A 17729-nucleotide genomic window follows, 5' to 3' on the forward strand; every position below is an offset into this window, starting at 1 on the left:
GCTCATAATGGCATAGTTATATCTGATCATTAAATAAAAATCATGAGGGAATGTATTCACAGATATATGTAAATGTGTCGTCTAAAGAGTGTAATATGTTTATATTATAAAGAAAAAGAGTTATGAAATAGATCTGAAATTTTTATATTTTTCCTATATAGGCAATTAATAAAATATTTGAGATTGCAAAATTTATATGTGCTTATTTATTACTTATTTGGTTATTCATTTTAGGTACATGTAACCTGTTTGAATATGCCTTTGTTTTAGGAATGGAGAATGGCTTCGGCCTTCTTTACCTGTTCATAAAGAATATTATTTTTTTCTATTATGTTTTTTTTTTTGTTAATATGATCAAAAATAATTTTAATATTTTCATTGATTCGATAGTTTGTTCTTTTGTGTTTGTCTTCATTAAAAAATACATTGATATAAAAAAATGCCAACTTTAAAATTGAGCCAATATCTAAATTATGAATAAATGTTATCAAAATATTTAATATATATTTTATTTGATCATTAAATGGATTATTGATATTTTCAAAATAGATATATTGTTCTGTTAATTGGTCAGTTAGCTGTTCATTGATTTGTGAATATAAATAGATATATAAGCATTGGATTGCAACTTCTTTATTTATCATATATATATTGTTTTTAAAAATTGAAAATAAGAAAGAATATAATTCTATATTATTTATATATTTTTCATTTTTATTTAAGTTTAACAAAAAGTATAATGTTACAAAAGAATGATCATTTATATATATTACATCATGTTCATCATTTTCAATTATTTTTTGTACTACAAACTTTAGGTTCAAACTATCTTCGTTTTGCTTATTTTGAGTATAATTCCCATCATTTTTTGTCCCCTTTAGCTGTGTGTATTTTTCAGTAAAGCTATCTCTTTCATCAGTGTGTGTTAGTTTATTCTTGGATGGGTTTACTACATTTTCTATATTATTAATATCTGTATTTATAGTATTGTTACTTAAATCTATGACATATTCATCATTTTGGTTGCTACTTAAATAGATAGTAGGATCATGTGTATTATCCTGATGATTGAGAGAATATATATTTTTAATAATATAGAATGGATTATTTAAGCTTGTTGGAAATTGATATTTTTTTTTTTGTGAAATTAATATTTTGTTTAATTTAAAAAATTTATAATAAAAAACTTGGAACATATAATAAAATATTTCTGGTTTATTAAAAGTTGTTAATAGATATAAAAAATAAACTACATTATTTAAATCAATAATTCGATTGTTCAAAAAGTAATTAAAATAGACATTAGTAAAATATTGAAATAATTGATCATTTGCTATTACATTGTCATAAATATTTTTTTCTTGTATTTGTACCAAATATTCCAAAAGAGAATTAATTTTTTGTAATGTATCAAATTCTTTGGAGTTTTTTAAAATCATATCAATTATAATAGAATTGTTAATAAACAAGTTATACTTCTTTAATTTAATAGAGATGTTTAATATAGAAATAATATAATCATATTTTAATAAATTATTTTTTTTTGACTGAATATGTTCATAATTTTTTTTAATAGTATATTTAAAAAGGGATAAATTTGAGGCATTTTTTTTTAAAACGTATAAACATAATTGATTTAAATCGTATAAAGATAAACTTTCCAATATCTTGAAATTATTTTCTATAGACTCGAAATAATTATCTTTAATTTTTTTAAAAAAGTCGTTACATGTTAGCAATTCATTATTGCTTACCATTAGTTTGTATATGCTAATAATTTGACTTATATTATATGTATCAAATTGATTTACTGTATTATTAACTTTGATATTTTGATATATTTGACTATTATTACAAGCAATGTTGATGTTGCTTATAATGTTTGACAAATGAAAATTATAAAAATTTTCTATATTTTCCTTATTTTTAAAGGAATGAGATATATTATTTAGGTGTGTAGATTGATTGGAATCGGAATAGTTATCCTTATAACCACTTATAAATAAACATTCATTTGATAAATATTTAATTTCTTCGTCATTACTTAATAAAATTAAGTAAGAAATATTATTTTTAAAAACAAATTTGTTGAAATATGTATAAAATAAAGCGAATGGAATGTATGAATAATTGTTGTTATATATACAGATAGCTGTTAATAATATTATAAATTCTTTCTCATATAAATTATAATTTTGTATAATATTTTTTTCAATTTTTTTCAATACTGTGTGTATGTTTCTTTCTATTTTTATGTCATCGTCATTTAACTTTTGTTCTGATTTTAGTTTTTCAAGATAGTTTAGTATAATAAATGAAGAATTAAAAATTCTTGTTATATCATATATATTTTTACAATTTAAAATAAGTTTATTAATTTCGGTGAAAATTTTATGATACATTTTTATAAAATTCAATCTATCTATTTTCATTACTATAATGTCATCGCTATTTGTTTGTTCCTCGTTCATGTGTGTGTGTTTGGCTATATCAATGCTGTTATCATTTTTTATGTTTTCATCGATTTCTTCAATAGATTTATTTTCAATGCCATTTTCTTCTATCCTTTTGTGGAATCGTGTTATCAAGTTTAATTCTTTGGCAAGAGATATATTAAGCAATATCGACAACAAATGTATATTTAAAAAAGATGATTCAAGCCACTGATATACATTATCTATATTTACATAACGATAATCATTAAATTTGGATTGAATAAAATAAAAATAAATCATATTTTTGATTTGTTTATTGTAATTTCGTTTATTTATAATAAAATTATAGTTATCTACAATTTTTCCTATATCATTTGTATAACATATATATGTATTTTTTATATATTCACTATTGGCTTGTATAAGATTTAAGTTGTTAATATTAATATGATATATATTTTTTTTGATATAAGAATAAGCATATAAAATGTTTAATATATTTTTAAAATCGGTAATTTCATTTTCCTTGTTAATAAAAAAAGGGATAATTTTGTTGAGAAACGAATATCTTCTAAGGAATGCACAATAATACAATATCTTACACATAAATATTATGTTATATTCGTTTATGTGTATTATTTTATTTTTATCTTTTTTGTCAAACAATTCATTTTCTAAATATATGAATACTTTATCAGATAAGTTATCTATTTTATAGAAAATGTTTTTTAAATATAATGAAATGTTTATCGAATTATTATAACCGTTGTTTTGGGGAATGGCTATTTCTTCTGTTTGTTTTGATGTTTTAAAAATAGTTGGTTGATCATTTTTTTGTGTATTTTCCTCGGGTAATTGTGCATTTTTTGTTATCTCCTCTTTTTGCTGGTTTAAATAGGGATAATAATTTTGATTGTTTAATAAAATTTTGTAAAATGATCTAATTAAAAGAAAGCTATTTTCCAAACTAAAATTGTAAAAATAATTTTTTTTTATAATATTAATTAAAAATGTAGTAACATCATGATTTAATAAATTGATTTCTGAATATACATATAGCAATAAAAGAGAAGAATAATAGTCTAATTTTTGTTTATAGCGAAAATATTGTATACTATGTGTATAAATATTTATATCATTATAAAAAGTACACATATCAAATAATATTTTTACAAGGGCATTATTATTATCCTTGGGGAATAGGCCAAAATTATATTCCTTTGTATTATTATCTTTATTATGATTATGCTTTTTTTCTTTTGCATACTGATTAAAATATTTCAATAATTCATTTTCTATATGGTTTATTAATATGTCGTTTTTTATTTTTAGTGACTTGAAAATTTGGCATATCATTAAAATTTCTTCACATTTAATTAAATTTTTTTTTTTAATTAATAAATCAAGTAAAAATGAAATATATCCATTATTTTTGCAATGGATATTAGGATCTTCAGTTTCAATTTCCCCATTTTTATTTCCTTCATTTTCTAAGCTAAGATTATTAGTACTATTATCAATTTTGTTTATATCATAAATATTAAAATAAAGTAGAATATTACAAATATGGTGTGGGTAATAATTAACAAATATATCTTTTATGTTATTACTTTTTTGATCATTTTGTAGGGAAGTATTATGTTGATGTTGCTTAGAATTGTCGATTTCTTTTAAAAGCATATTAACAATTTGTGTAACATATTCATTATCTGTTATTTTTAGTTTATAAAAGGCATTAAAAAAAATAGAATAATTAATAATGTCAAAAGATAAATTATTTTGTATAATAATTTGTAGAAATTTGTTTATTAATTTCATATCTTTGACTTTTAATTTTGCATGTGCATTCAATATAATTGAAAAAGATTTAATATCTACAAATGTGTAATGCTTAATTAAATGATTATTAAAGTATTTTAATAAATAAACAATCATTTCATTATTTTCGACATTTCCAATAATACTATATAATTTGACTATTTCCTCTAAATTAAATTGAGTTAATTTTTGTATAGCTGTTTCTATAAGACAATTAAATGTATTTTTATATGCATTAAGATTTATATTTTCTAAATATAATTTAATTAATAATACTATTTTTGATGGTGTAAGGAATTTATATATCATTTCAACTCTTTTGTTAATTTGTTTATAAATAGTTATGTTGTTAATATTCTCATTTTTTAATAAGCAGCTATATCTGTATAATTCTGCACATGTCATATTATATATGTTCTTGTTAATAATATTTTTTTTTTTTTGAACAAAGGAATAGTTTATCTTACTTAGACTGTGAATGTGTGTTTTTTTAATCATATGCTCAATCCATAGACCCTTACATATATCATTAATTGTGGGAGATATATGTAAGTTTTGGGGAATTTTCCTTATCATTGCAAAAAAAAATGAGAAACTGTATGTGTGATATTTATAAGATAGAGAAACTTCGGTGTAATGTCGATCTAAAACTTATTCATCACTTCCAAGCTTTCCATTTTAATGCATATAGAAGGTTGGCAAATGTGTGCAAATTGATAAGAAATAAAAAAAATACCCTAGGATTTCACATTTTTTAAAAATGGGATATTATTTTAATGGTATTATTATACGTAAGAATTAACAAAAATTAAAATCAACAGGAAAAAAAACTAATTAAAAATAATACATACAAAATTGTTTCATATAGTGAAAAAAGCAAGCATGTATATAGGGAAATAAAACAACAAAAAAATACAAATATTGTTCTCAAAAAATTATAGTTGTTTCTTCTACAATATAAGAAAAAAAATAAAATATTAATAATAACAAAAATTGAAAATATTTTCCTTTTATCATAGCAATATCTTATGTATTTTTATAGAAATTGATATGAGGAAAAGGGAACATAAACGTATAAATATTTTTATAGAATATAATGTTATTTTTATATATATATATTTATATGAATTTAATAATGATTAAGTGTATTTTTTTTCACACTATATTAATAGTATGATTTTAGTGCAATAAAATTTGTGTTTAAGTTTGTAAAAAATTTTTGTTATTTTTTTGATTTGTGAAGGAAAATGCAGGAAAATAAAAAAAAAATATATATAATGAAAATTGGTAAAAAATACCACATGTGAATGGGTATATTTTTATTTTTTTTTTGTTCATTTCTCTTTTTTATTTCAATTGTGAAAATACAAGTTTATAAATATATTTTCACACTTTCAGAACTATATAATTATAAAACATTGGTATAATGGCTTGTATTGTGTATGTTTTTTTGGTGTATATGGTTGGATGGGGATTTACATTTGTATCAACTGGGTTAAATTTATGTAACTATGGTGAATATATTAAAAATAATAAATGTTATGAGTGTGAAGAAAACAAATATTCAAATTTTAAAAATGCTGAAAGTTGCTTTAGTTGTCCTCCGTCTAGTTACAACAATAAAAGATCTTCGAAATTTATACATAGTTGCTCATGTGATTCAAATTATTATTTGAATTATATAGGGAATAGGTGTGATAAGTGCTCTGATATAGCTAGTAATTTTTTCTGTGAAAATAATCTTAATGAATTATATGTAGATAATGTAGAATATTTTTTAAAGCTTACGAATGAAATAAGTTTTAAAAATTATGATAGGTGCTCTACAAAAAAAGACAGAAAAAATATATATCCATTTATGAATAATATTTTTATTTATTGTAAAACCCCAGGTGTTTGTTTAGATACTTGTGGGAAATGTTCAGAAAATAATGAAGGATTTATATGTAATAATTGCAAAGAAAATTATTATAAAAATATATATTTAAAATATTCTACATGTAAAAAATGCTATCATATTATAACTTCTATAATTATTATAATATTTTATTGCTTTGTATTTCTTATCTTTCTAATGATACTATTTAAGTATGTAAACATTAGTCTATATTTTTATCATTTAAATATTTATAAGAAAGAAACAATATATTTTTTACATTATTTTCGTGAATTTATGTTTTATTTATCTCTTATTTTTTTGATAAGTTTTTCAAATGATCTAACTGAAAATGAACAAGAAAATTCTATTTCTTATGAGCACCCAAATAAAAAACAAAAGGGATATCCACAATATGACGATTTAGAGAGTGTTCATTATGTTTTGAACATTTATTTGCATAATTTATTTTTTGATATTATTAAAGTAATTCATTTAAATTTTTTAGATTATGTTAATATAGACTGTTTATATTTCCTTAAGACAAGTTCGAAGTTACACACAATAGAAATATTTGTTTTTATATTTTTTGTGGTTCTATTTGTTTGCTTAACATTAGTATGTAATTTTATATTTTTATACTTAAGAAGAAGTGTAAACAAGTATGATAGAGATGTAGGAATTAATGTAATTAATTTGCTTAGTAGCTTGGAGGACTGTTCGGAAAGGGAAGATATCGATAGGGTTCAAAGTAGTAATGAAAATATAAATAAGAATGATAAAAAAAGTGATGTAAATAAATTCAAGAAAATATTGTTATATCCATTTTTATTTCCTAATTTTTGTCATTATACTTTTGTAAATGTAACTTTTTTTTATGATAATGATGTTGTAGAGTTTTTCAAAAATTGTGTTCAAATATATTATTATCAATATGTTCATATAATTATGTATATGAGTAGTTGTTTTATTATGTTTATATTTTTGTCGGGTTATATATGTATTGGTATATTTAATTATAATATATCATATTATGATACAGAAACATTGTGCTATGATAATATTCATTTGAAAGTTACTAAATATATGGGTATATTAATAATTTCGATTTTTTGCTTTATTTATTATATAATAGTCTTTATTTCAATTCTTAGAACTTCCTATATTTTAAGAGAAAAATATAAATATAAATATATGTATGGATTTTATACGTTTTTATGTAAACAAAATAAATATTATTATTACATTTTTAGAACTATATTCATAAATTTATTATTTTTAATGAATATGCAATTGCCTAATAATTTAAACTGTCTTATTTATATGTCTTTTGTTTTTATTTTGCTCATTTGTATAACCATGTTTTTAGATCCTCATATTAAGATAAAAGAATATAACATAAAATTAGAGAGTTTTTTTTTTATGTTTTTATTTTTTTTTAATATTCAATTAGAACAAATAAGAATAGTAACATATAATATAGTGTTACGAATTTCATTGTCTATATTAACATTGATGATATATTCTTTTATATTGCTTTATTATTTATTTTATATGTTAAGGGATGTTTATATATATTTTAGCTTATATAAATATTATATAAAAAATAAAAGTAGTATCATTGAAAAAAATGAGAAAGGTTGTAAATATTTGGAGTATTATATTTATTACTATTTAAAGAAAAGGGTGAATATAAACATGTCGAACATTGATAAAGATGGAAAAGAGGATGCAGATGATTTATGTAGAGACAATGCTGATGAAGATTCATTATTAGAAAATTGTGATGACCCTCAAACGGTTTGCAAAAAAAAATAAAAACAAAAATATAAAATTATTATTGAAAGATCATGTTAAAGTATTCTAACAATATATATATTACTTTTTTTTTACGCATTTCGAATAAATCAAAGAATTTTTTATCAAAAAAGGACATAAAATATATTTACTATAAGTGTGTGTTTATATCTCCCTTCATTCCAGAAACAATTATTCAGTTGCTGTTCATAGTGAAAAACATAAACCATATTATTCATTTAAGAAAAAACAAATCAAATGATGAAATATATAACTTCATATTCGAAAATGGTAATATTATTTAAAATTAAAAAAAATAAATATATATTGTGTAATAAATATGAAATTATTTTTTAACACCAAACAGGTGTATATATATATTTTCATATTTATTAGTGTGTCTATATAAGTCATATATATGAAATCCATATCATTCGGTTTACATAACTTTTTAGGCTACATAGAAATTCAAAAAACATCTATTGATAGATTTTTATCAAAGGCAAAATATATTTTTATTAACAAGTTCCAAGGGAATTATAAATTATTTAAAGAAGCAATGATAAGAATGTTCTCAAAACTAGTTAGGAGTATAAAATGCTACAAAGACGTAAATTACGAATAAATGAAAATAAAACTGATAATTTTATTGCTTACTATTTTTCAAAATATTTCAATAATCTCTCACATATTTCTTATTAATATTCAATTATATCAAAGGGGTATTTTCCCTTATGCATACTTTGGATATAATATAGAATTGTGTTTAAATTATGAATTTTAAAAAAAATAATAATTAGAAATAATCATAAGAATTTTTAATAAAATGCTGTGTTATTATGTCTTATTGTAAATAATATTTATAACATATTATAAAATTAATTTTATAATTTTTACATTTTTTTAGCTATATATAAGGGAATGTGTTGCTGAACAAATCAAAAAAAAGTATAAAATAAGAGAAATTGATAAAAATGTAGTAGTATATGATGAAAATTATGAGCAAGCCCATATTAATACATTTTTGTACATGTTAAGAGGATTAAACGAAAATGTGTGTACAAAAAATAAACATTTTTCCCTCCTATTTCCGAGTAAGCATTTTTGTATATGGTAGCAATAATATATATATAACTGGTCATATATATTGGTGAAAGATAAATATATAAGCTTCATATTTTATTAATATGGTTTTAATTTATATACAGGTATAGACAATGTTGTATTAAAAACAAAAAAAAAAATTACAGAAAAAAATATGGAATTATAAAAGAATAAGTAAATAGTGAATCATCAATTAAAAAGGTATATAATAAAACAATTAAAGAAAAATAGTGAAATAATGTAATTACGAAAAATTGTTAAATAAATCTTTATAGTTAGTTCCATAATTTGTTGAGGGGTTATATATTTCCCATTTTGAAGCAGGAAATATATGTTTATTTCTTTCATACCATTTTCGTTCTACTAGTTTCCCGGCATGAGTCTAAAAATAGTAAGTAAATAAACATAACAATATATTATATAAATGAGAATGTACATATAAAATTTGTATAGAAGTTGCATTTAATATATTAATTCAAGTATTTATGTATACACCATGTAATTATAAAATCATATCCTCAAAGATATATAGGGAAATTTTTTGACTTACATCAGTTTTGTTTTTTCTTATGTCCGTAATTCCAGACAAATCTTCTACAGCATCAAAGGAAAACAATGGGCCAGTTTTTCCTTGAGCTTTATTTTTAATTAATTCATAAAAGGTTAAATAATTTGGAAGAATAAGATCTTCTTTTACAAACATTAAAGTTTCACATGATGCGGATCTTAAATTTGTAAACTCGTGTTTTAAATTATCTACACATTTATTTATAAATTGTCCTATAGTATTTTTTTGTTTAACTGATATTTTTCTTCTATGACCAGAACCATCATAATATGAATATGTAATTTCGATGTCTTTTTCCTTTTGTTCGTTTTCTAATTTGAAATATAATTCTCTCAACTCTTTTTTTTTTAATTCTATTTTTCTATCTCTATCTTTATCCTTTAAAAAGGATGTATTTACAGTAGGGTCTTTCATAATTTTTTTGAATTCATTTCCTTCATCATTTTTTGTTTTGCTTTTATTTTCTGTATTATCACTTTTTTCTTTTTGTAAAATTTTTTCAATTTGTTCAGTTTCGCTTAAATTGCTTTCGTCAGAAGAGTTTTCCATTTTCTCTTGTTCGTTTTGTTCTTTTTCTGATGAACTTTCATCTGATTTATTTTTTGAGTCTTTTGTTTTTTTTTCACCTTCATCTTCCTCATCCTCGTCTTCTTCATCATCATCGGAGCAAAAAGACAATTTAAAATTGGTATGTTTTTTATTTTTAGTATCTTTAGAACTTTCATTATATGTTATATCCTTTTCCTTACTAAAAATTTTATCCTTTATTTTTTTATATTCATGAACTGTTCTCAGACCAACAGTTTCACTAATTAATTTATCATCATTACTTTTATTTTTAACAAACATTTGATTTAATTTTGGAGCCTTTAATGTTTGTTTTTTGATATTTTCCTTTTTCTCCAAAAATTCTTTTTCCTTTCGTTTTCTTTCTAAGATATATTTTTGAACTTTTCCATTTTCGCTATTAATTATACTGTCAATTAAATCGGCGGTATTATCTGGTTTTCTAAAATTCATCTTGATTTGTTTTCTTTGCAAAGAATAATATTTTAGTATATATTATAAATAATAAATTTTATATTTATTCTTTATATTTGTGTGATTATTTATTCCCTTTTTGTATTCCAGAATTTTATAAAATTATTCTCGTGTTTCGAGAGGTTCACTATGTGACAACAAAAAAAATGTTATAACATTTTTGACAGCTATGTGATAAATTTTTATATATTTACATGGATCAGTTTTTTCTAATGTTAATCTTTTTCTCTATTAGTATTTAATATAATTTATTTAAAAAATTATGCTTTTTGTGTACCTATTTTATTTTTATACTAAGTTAGTGTTTATCTTGAATAAGCGGGAATTATTTTTTTTTTTTTTTTTCAAGTTGCTTTATAGAAATTAATTATACCCATATACAATTGATGTATATATAATTTTGATGCATTGTTTTGATTTGAGAAAAAGTATGTTTTTTATTTAAAATATATATTTTTATTATTTAATTTTTAATGTTTTTGTTTAATTAAAATATTTTTTGAAATATAGAGGGTGAAGAAAAAAGAGAGATATGCCTTTTGTTTGTTTTTAAGATATGGAAGACGTACATATATAACAAAATATATATAGCTTCATTTTTACTGTTTGTGATTATGTAATTATTATATGTATACATAATTGGAAATGATGTATGTATAGTTACGAAAATTATGCAAAGAAAACTTTTCGAACTTGGGGACAACGAATGATATCCTCCTTTTTTGTATATGTAGAAGCCTGTATAATATAAAGTATAAAAGGCATTAGTTTATGAAGAGTTTAAACAGAATTTCGTTGATGCTGTATAAAAAAACATATGTGTGGATATAGAGACGAATGAAAAATGTTTGAAAATAAGTGTGTCATAAATGTTATAGAAAATGAAATAAATATATATAACCAAAAAGAAATAAAATTTGAAGACCCTGAAAAGTTTAGTAATAAAGAAAATGTTAGTTGTAATAATTTTACCAGTTTTGTTCATTTAATATGTAAAGTAAAAAATGTGAGGAAACATGGAAAATCTTTGTTTTTTTGTGATGCAATTTTAAATGATAATTGGGACAATAATAATGATAACACCAATTTAGCTTTTTACAAATATCAATGTTTGTGTAGTGGGAGTAAAGATAATGAATCAAATATACAGGACACAAATAACATGTCAAATATTGATAAATACTATTTAGTAAAAAATATATTCAATGAAAATGTAATAACAAAAAAGGGTCATATACAACTAGTGATAAACAAAGACTTTTATATAAATGAAGAAAAGTTTATATTATATGAAAACCATTTATTAAATAAATATAAAAAAAAATATTTATATGAAAATAATGAGACAAAATTGATAAACTTATCTCTGTATTATTCATTAAATTTATCTAAGCAGTATTTTTCAGATTTTGGAAATGATGGGAATAAAATAGAAGAAAATGATGATAGTGAATATAAAATTCCATTAATATTATTGAATGAGTATATAAAACATGATACAGCTAAAAAATTAATAAAAACAGATTCTTTATTATACATTATTGGACTTCCTGCTTTGACAAATACGAATGAAAAATCAATAATAGTATTTTCTTCCTATTTGCTAAAGGTAAAAATAATATAGCCCATTAAATTGTGTGTAACTGAAACGGAATACACTAACATATGCTTATATAGATAAGCCTATTTATGGTAATAATTTAACACATGTTTTGAATTTTTGTTTATAGGTGAATTATGAATACTTTAATATTAGAGAACTACTGGCGTTGTTTGAAAAAAACAAATTTTCCGTTTTAACAGTATGCAGATCTTTAATTGTAAAGGATGATTACATTTGTAACATGTACAAAAATGATTGTATGAAAAAAAAACAATATATATTGAATATTGTATATAAAAATAAAAATTACGAAAGTATATCTAACCAAAAAATGAATAATTTTGAAATTTTTATAATTAAAATGATTGATGTTATACCCAAATTATTTGAAATAGAGTATAGTGACTTTAAATATAAAATAAATAATATTCAGGATCCAGAACAAAAAAATATATTATGTAACGACTTCAATCTGAACACAATTAATGGAATTACACTAACTGAAGATGGAACAATCCAAAATAAAACTAGTGATAATATGAATGAAGATAGGAAAAAGAAAAAGAAAAAAAAAGACATAGCATCCTATATGAGCAATAAAAAAATTCCACAAATACATTGGATGATTAATCATATAAAAGAAATGCTTAAAGAAATAAAAAAAAAAAATTCCAAAATAAATTGTAATTATTATTATGAAGATATAATTTTAAGAATTGGCGATTTAGTTAATAAATATATAGAAAGTGATAGTACACTTTTTGAAAATTATTTGGAATTTCTAAAGATGCTTATTGAAAAAAATAATAATTTAGTTAATGAAGAAAATGTTAAAAAAATAAATGACAACTATGAAATGTGTTTGAAAAAAAATGCAAATATTTTCGAAAAATTAAATTGGAAAAATATAGACTTTTACAATATTAAGGATTTTTATATGGATAATGAAAATATTAAAAAAGAGGATAATGTTGAAAATGGTGATTTTAAGCTAAAGGATGAAAAATGGGAAACTGTTTGTGACGATGGAAATAATAATAAAATAAAGAATGAAGGAGAAAATACTAGTTATAAAAATTGCGAACAAAATAATAAATCATATAATGAAAATGTAGATATTAACAATAATGTTTATAATATGAATGAAATAAATAATGGCATTGTTACAAATGTGGATAGTAATAATTTATCGTATGATTATTGTATATTGGATGTAGGAGGAGGTAAAGGAGATTTGGGTATTCATATTTCATTAGCCTTTAAAAATGTATTAGTAATAATATTAGATATAAACGTGAGTTCTCTTATTAATTGTTTTATTAAAATATATGTGAATAAGATAAAGAATGTTTTAATAGTTCATGAATCTATATTAAATTTTGATTTCAAAAAGTATAAAATCGATTTAATAGTTGGTTTACATTGTTGTGGAGGTTTAACTGATTACACATTAAATAAATGCATTAATGAAAAAATACCATTTCTTATTTGTTCATGTTGTTATACAAAATTTAGAGATTTAAGAAAATACATATTTGACTTTAAAAATTATGGTATAATGAATGAAATTAATAATTACATTTACAATAAAGGATATGAAAATGGTCAAATAAATTATGAAGAATCGAATGAAATAAAATGCCAAAGTAATAATGATTTGATTAATTACACAAATATAACCAATCTCGATATAAACAATAAAGATGAATCCTATAAGATTGAAAACCATATAGATAGTGAAAATAATAGTGATTGTAGTGAAAAAAAAAGTAAATATGATAAATATGGTAAAAAAAAAATTCGAAGAAGTATACCAACTGTATATTCATTTGTCAATTTATTATCAAAATTATGTGAAAGTGAAAATATACATATATCACATAAATGTATGCATTTATATAATAATATAAGATTTTGTATTTTGCAAAAAATATTTAATGACAACAATAAGGAAGGAAACAAAGAAAAGTTGACTTTATCTTTGCATTCATTCCCAGTAGCCTTTTCACCAAAAAATATAGTTTTAAAGGGTTATTTTAAATAAGTTATTAACATAATATGTAGACATATAAAATATAATCGAAATAGATACAAAAAAAATTAAAGTGAAATTTTTATAATGTTGCCAACAATTTTGATAGCCGTTTTTATCTTTAGGTAAAGGTAAAATTTTTCATTTGTAATTTCCTTTTTATGTTATCCAGCTCCTTCAAAAAAAAAATAGTGAACAATGTAAACAAGATGAATAGACTATCAAATATGGATATACCAATGTAGTTTTAAGAAGTGAAAAGTTTATGTTTTATTTTTTATTTACTTCTAATAACGTATTCTGATCATTAGGTATAATATTAACATTATATATACTTATAGATATAGAAGCTAATGCGTAAATACCTAAAGTGAATATAATATATAAAGGGATCTGCAAATTGAAAAAAAAAAGGAAAAAGGTGTGTATATATAGTCTATACACTTTTTCTATATGCATTTCCAAACATTGCTTATGGAATAAGAGTTGTAAAACTTGTTCATTTGGTCATATTATATCCTATAATATGTACACATATATATTTTCAATTTTATACTAGTATCCATTTATGTAAGGAATCCGATTTTTTATATTTGTCAAATTTGTATATCCATAAAATTGTAGAAAAAAGTAAAATTATGACAACAATTTTTCCCTTTGTAAGCTGCATAATGATATTCTGTTATTTTAACAATTTTATTATTTATGTTTTTTTCTTTTTGTTTTATTATATGAATTGTGTTTGTATATTTTTCTTATTTATTAATATTAACTAAGTTACCAAAAAAAAGACTTTGAAAAATGTGTATAAACCTTATGTAAATACACCATAACATTATTAAACATGAAACTGTGCATTAAAACTTTTTTATTTTATGTAAGTAATAAAATAGTTTACTAAAAGGTTTAGCATAAACATGCATATATTTTTATGTATGGTCGTTTCAATTCATTAAATAGTATATCTGTTGTGTATATGCAAATAGGGATGGAGGGAAAATAATAGTAAAAAAAAAGTATCACATTCTTAAACATAAAACAATACAAAATTGTATATTAGGAAAAGATGAATTATTTTTATTTATTTATACTACTTCTTTTTTTATATACGGAATTAAATTTGTGTGAAAATGAAAAAGTAAGTTAAAATAAGTATATAAATAAAAAAATAATGAATATATAAGTAATAATGTTGCAAGCTAGTAGCAACAAGATACTCGCTTAACTGCGCAATATAAATAAATTTGTATTTAAAATAAAAGGTTGTAAAATAACTTAAATTTAATTTTTGATTCTTTTTTTTATCTTTTTCTTCCCTTCACTTATAAATTTTATAAAAATATTTGAAGAAAGATGAATTATTTTCTAACAGTGAATTAGAAAATATAGGGGGGAGTGCAGGTTAAAAAAAATATAATAATATACATATTTCACGTGCATATATAGAAATCGCTATGAAAGATACTTTTAATTAAAGTATTTAATATATTTTATAGACCATAAAATATAACTATTATGTGTGCTAAGCAAAATAACAAAATCATGGAAATATGAAAAAAAATTATGTACACAAAAATTTATAGGTGGCATTATTACGGGATCCTCAAATTTATCCGCACACACAAATCCTCACCCTTCCACTACTAATGTTGCTGGAGATGTAAACTGATAAATATAAAAATTCGAATAAAAAATGAGCATAGATAAATATATGTGTGTATTTATACATGTGAAATGGATTTTATTATAATACATATTAATGTATTTGTAAAAATGAATGTAATAAATAATGTGTATATAAATTATTCGAGAATTGGTTTGATCAAAATATTTATTTTGGTGATTATTTTTCACATTGCAGATAATTCATGGTCTAAAGAGTGCTTCACCCCCAATTGTTGAATGTAATATTATTTTATTATTATTTTGTTCCTATAATTATATAAGGAAATTAGTTTTTTAAGAATTCTTTATTAATACAACTGATTAATTGCTAATTTGTTTTACTAGTAAATGAAGAAGCTTTAATTGATCCTGATATTGTTTGTGAAAGGGATTATAATATACCATGCCCCGAAGTTAGCAATGCTTTTTTTTTCTTTTCTAATATTGTTTGTTTTTATTATATTCTAAAATTGTTTAATTGTGTGTATAATATTTTTAGGATTATACTTATATTGGATCTGTTCATAAAAACGACGATGAGATATGTGCACCATCACCAACTTATGATGGTTTAAAAAAAAAAAAACAAATTAAATATTATTTTGGTATAAATATTTTTGAATTAACCACTTTTAAATGTGTTGTTTTTTTTTTAATTTTTATTTTTGTGGCAGGCCCTTGCATAGGTGAAGAATTGAACATAAAGAATATGTCTGATGCCAGAAAGGAAAATTGGTCAATGAAATGTAAAACATCATGGCCTTGTAGAAAATGTGTAAGGGATTACACTTCATTTTGTCCAGGTTCAAAAAAAAAAAAAAAAAATAACATATGGAAATGGAAATAAATTGACTTATATTTGTTAAAATTTATTGTTCACACACATATATATACTACGGCTAATGTAAAAGCATAAATAAAATGTATTTTTCTTTTATTTTTTTGAAGAAAAATGGAATAAAGTGGAAGGAACTATAAGATCTTGTAAACCATCTAGGGATTATATGGGTCCCTGTAAATATCAGATAAATTTTTCTGGGTACAATATAGAAATGTTAAGTGACTGGAGCTTAAAATGTGAAGCTTGGTGGTAATTTAAAAAAGGAAATATGTATAATATTAATGATAATAATAAAGGAGAAGGGATAAAAAGCATTATTTGATAAGAATGTTTTATGCTATACAAAATAAGAGTGTTGCATATTGGTTGTTAAATTGTTTCTTTAAATAACATTACAATTCATATGTGATTATATATTCATTAAATTTTGTTTATAATTTATGACTTAAACAGGGTATGTGATCATATAGATTTATTCCCTGATTGCCCAGATAGTGATGTACCTATTACTGCAGCTGCTACTAGGTATACTTAAAAGAAACAAAGATTACATAAATAATATTAAATATTTATTATATAAACATATTTAAAAATTATTATGTAGATGGAGATTGATGAAGAATTATCAGTGAGTTTTATTATCTTCTTTTTAAATTATAAGATATATAACCTGTCATTATTACAAATTTGTATAATTTGTTTGTTTGTTTTGTTAATTTTTTAAATTATATATACATATAGTTGCATATTTACTTATTGTTAACACATTATTGTCTAATATGTTTGGTAATTATTTAAGTTAATATTTTTGATGTGAAATATGGATAACGAAAACAAAATATACACATAAGCTAGATAAAAAATAATAATGTAGAACTTCAAATAGTTCTTAATATATTGTTTTGCTATTATTTGATAAGCAACTTTCCAAAATCGAATAATATATGTA

General features: G+C 21.4%; 5 protein-coding genes across 5 annotated transcripts; 3 read left to right on the forward strand and 2 right to left on the reverse strand.

The window, feature by feature from the left end:
• Nucleotides 1-266: 266 nt before the first annotated feature.
• PVVCY_1204580 (conserved Plasmodium protein, unknown function) lies at nucleotides 267-4829 on the reverse strand (the record flags this gene model as incomplete). The annotated part of the gene is made up of 1 exon (XM_008625464.1): nucleotides 267-4829. One exon carries the CDS (start codon nucleotides 4827-4829, stop codon nucleotides 267-269), a length of 4563 nt encoding a protein of 1520 aa, XP_008623686.1.
• Nucleotides 4830-5679: 850 nt separating this feature from the next.
• On the forward strand, nucleotides 5680-8551 carry PVVCY_1204590 (conserved Plasmodium protein, unknown function; the record flags this gene model as incomplete). Its single annotated transcript, XM_037634686.1, has 3 exons — nucleotides 5680-7929; nucleotides 8043-8217; nucleotides 8382-8551. 3 exons carry the CDS (start codon nucleotides 5680-5682, stop codon nucleotides 8549-8551), a joined length of 2595 nt encoding a protein of 864 aa, XP_037490745.1.
• Nucleotides 8552-9274: 723 nt separating this feature from the next.
• On the reverse strand, nucleotides 9275-10618 carry PVVCY_1204600 (XAP-5 DNA binding protein, putative; the record flags this gene model as incomplete). Its single annotated transcript, XM_008625467.1, has 2 exons — nucleotides 9275-9412; nucleotides 9581-10618. The coding sequence occupies 2 exons, from the start codon at nucleotides 10616-10618 to the stop codon at nucleotides 9275-9277; spliced, it is 1176 nt and encodes a 391-aa protein (XP_008623689.1).
• An 865-nt stretch (nucleotides 10619-11483) lies between these two features.
• Nucleotides 11484-14286, forward strand: PVVCY_1204610 (conserved Plasmodium protein, unknown function; the record flags this gene model as incomplete). Its single annotated transcript, XM_008625468.1, has 2 exons — nucleotides 11484-12248; nucleotides 12370-14286. The coding sequence occupies 2 exons, from the start codon at nucleotides 11484-11486 to the stop codon at nucleotides 14284-14286; spliced, it is 2682 nt and encodes an 893-aa protein (XP_008623690.1).
• A 1054-nt stretch (nucleotides 14287-15340) lies between these two features.
• Nucleotides 15341-17412, forward strand: PVVCY_1204620 (CPW-WPC family protein; the record flags this gene model as incomplete). Its single annotated transcript, XM_037634687.1, has 10 exons — nucleotides 15341-15412; nucleotides 15624-15675; nucleotides 15858-15934; nucleotides 16136-16178; nucleotides 16285-16352; nucleotides 16439-16508; nucleotides 16614-16742; nucleotides 16888-17029; nucleotides 17234-17305; nucleotides 17385-17412. The coding sequence occupies 10 exons, from the start codon at nucleotides 15341-15343 to the stop codon at nucleotides 17410-17412; spliced, it is 753 nt and encodes a 250-aa protein (XP_037490746.1).
• Between the last annotated feature and the right edge of the window lie 317 nt (nucleotides 17413-17729).

Source organism: Plasmodium vinckei (genome assembly GCF_900681995.1).
Source record: "Plasmodium vinckei vinckei genome assembly, chromosome: PVVCY_12".
NCBI classification, from domain to species: Eukaryota; Apicomplexa; class Aconoidasida; order Haemosporida; family Plasmodiidae; genus Plasmodium; species Plasmodium vinckei.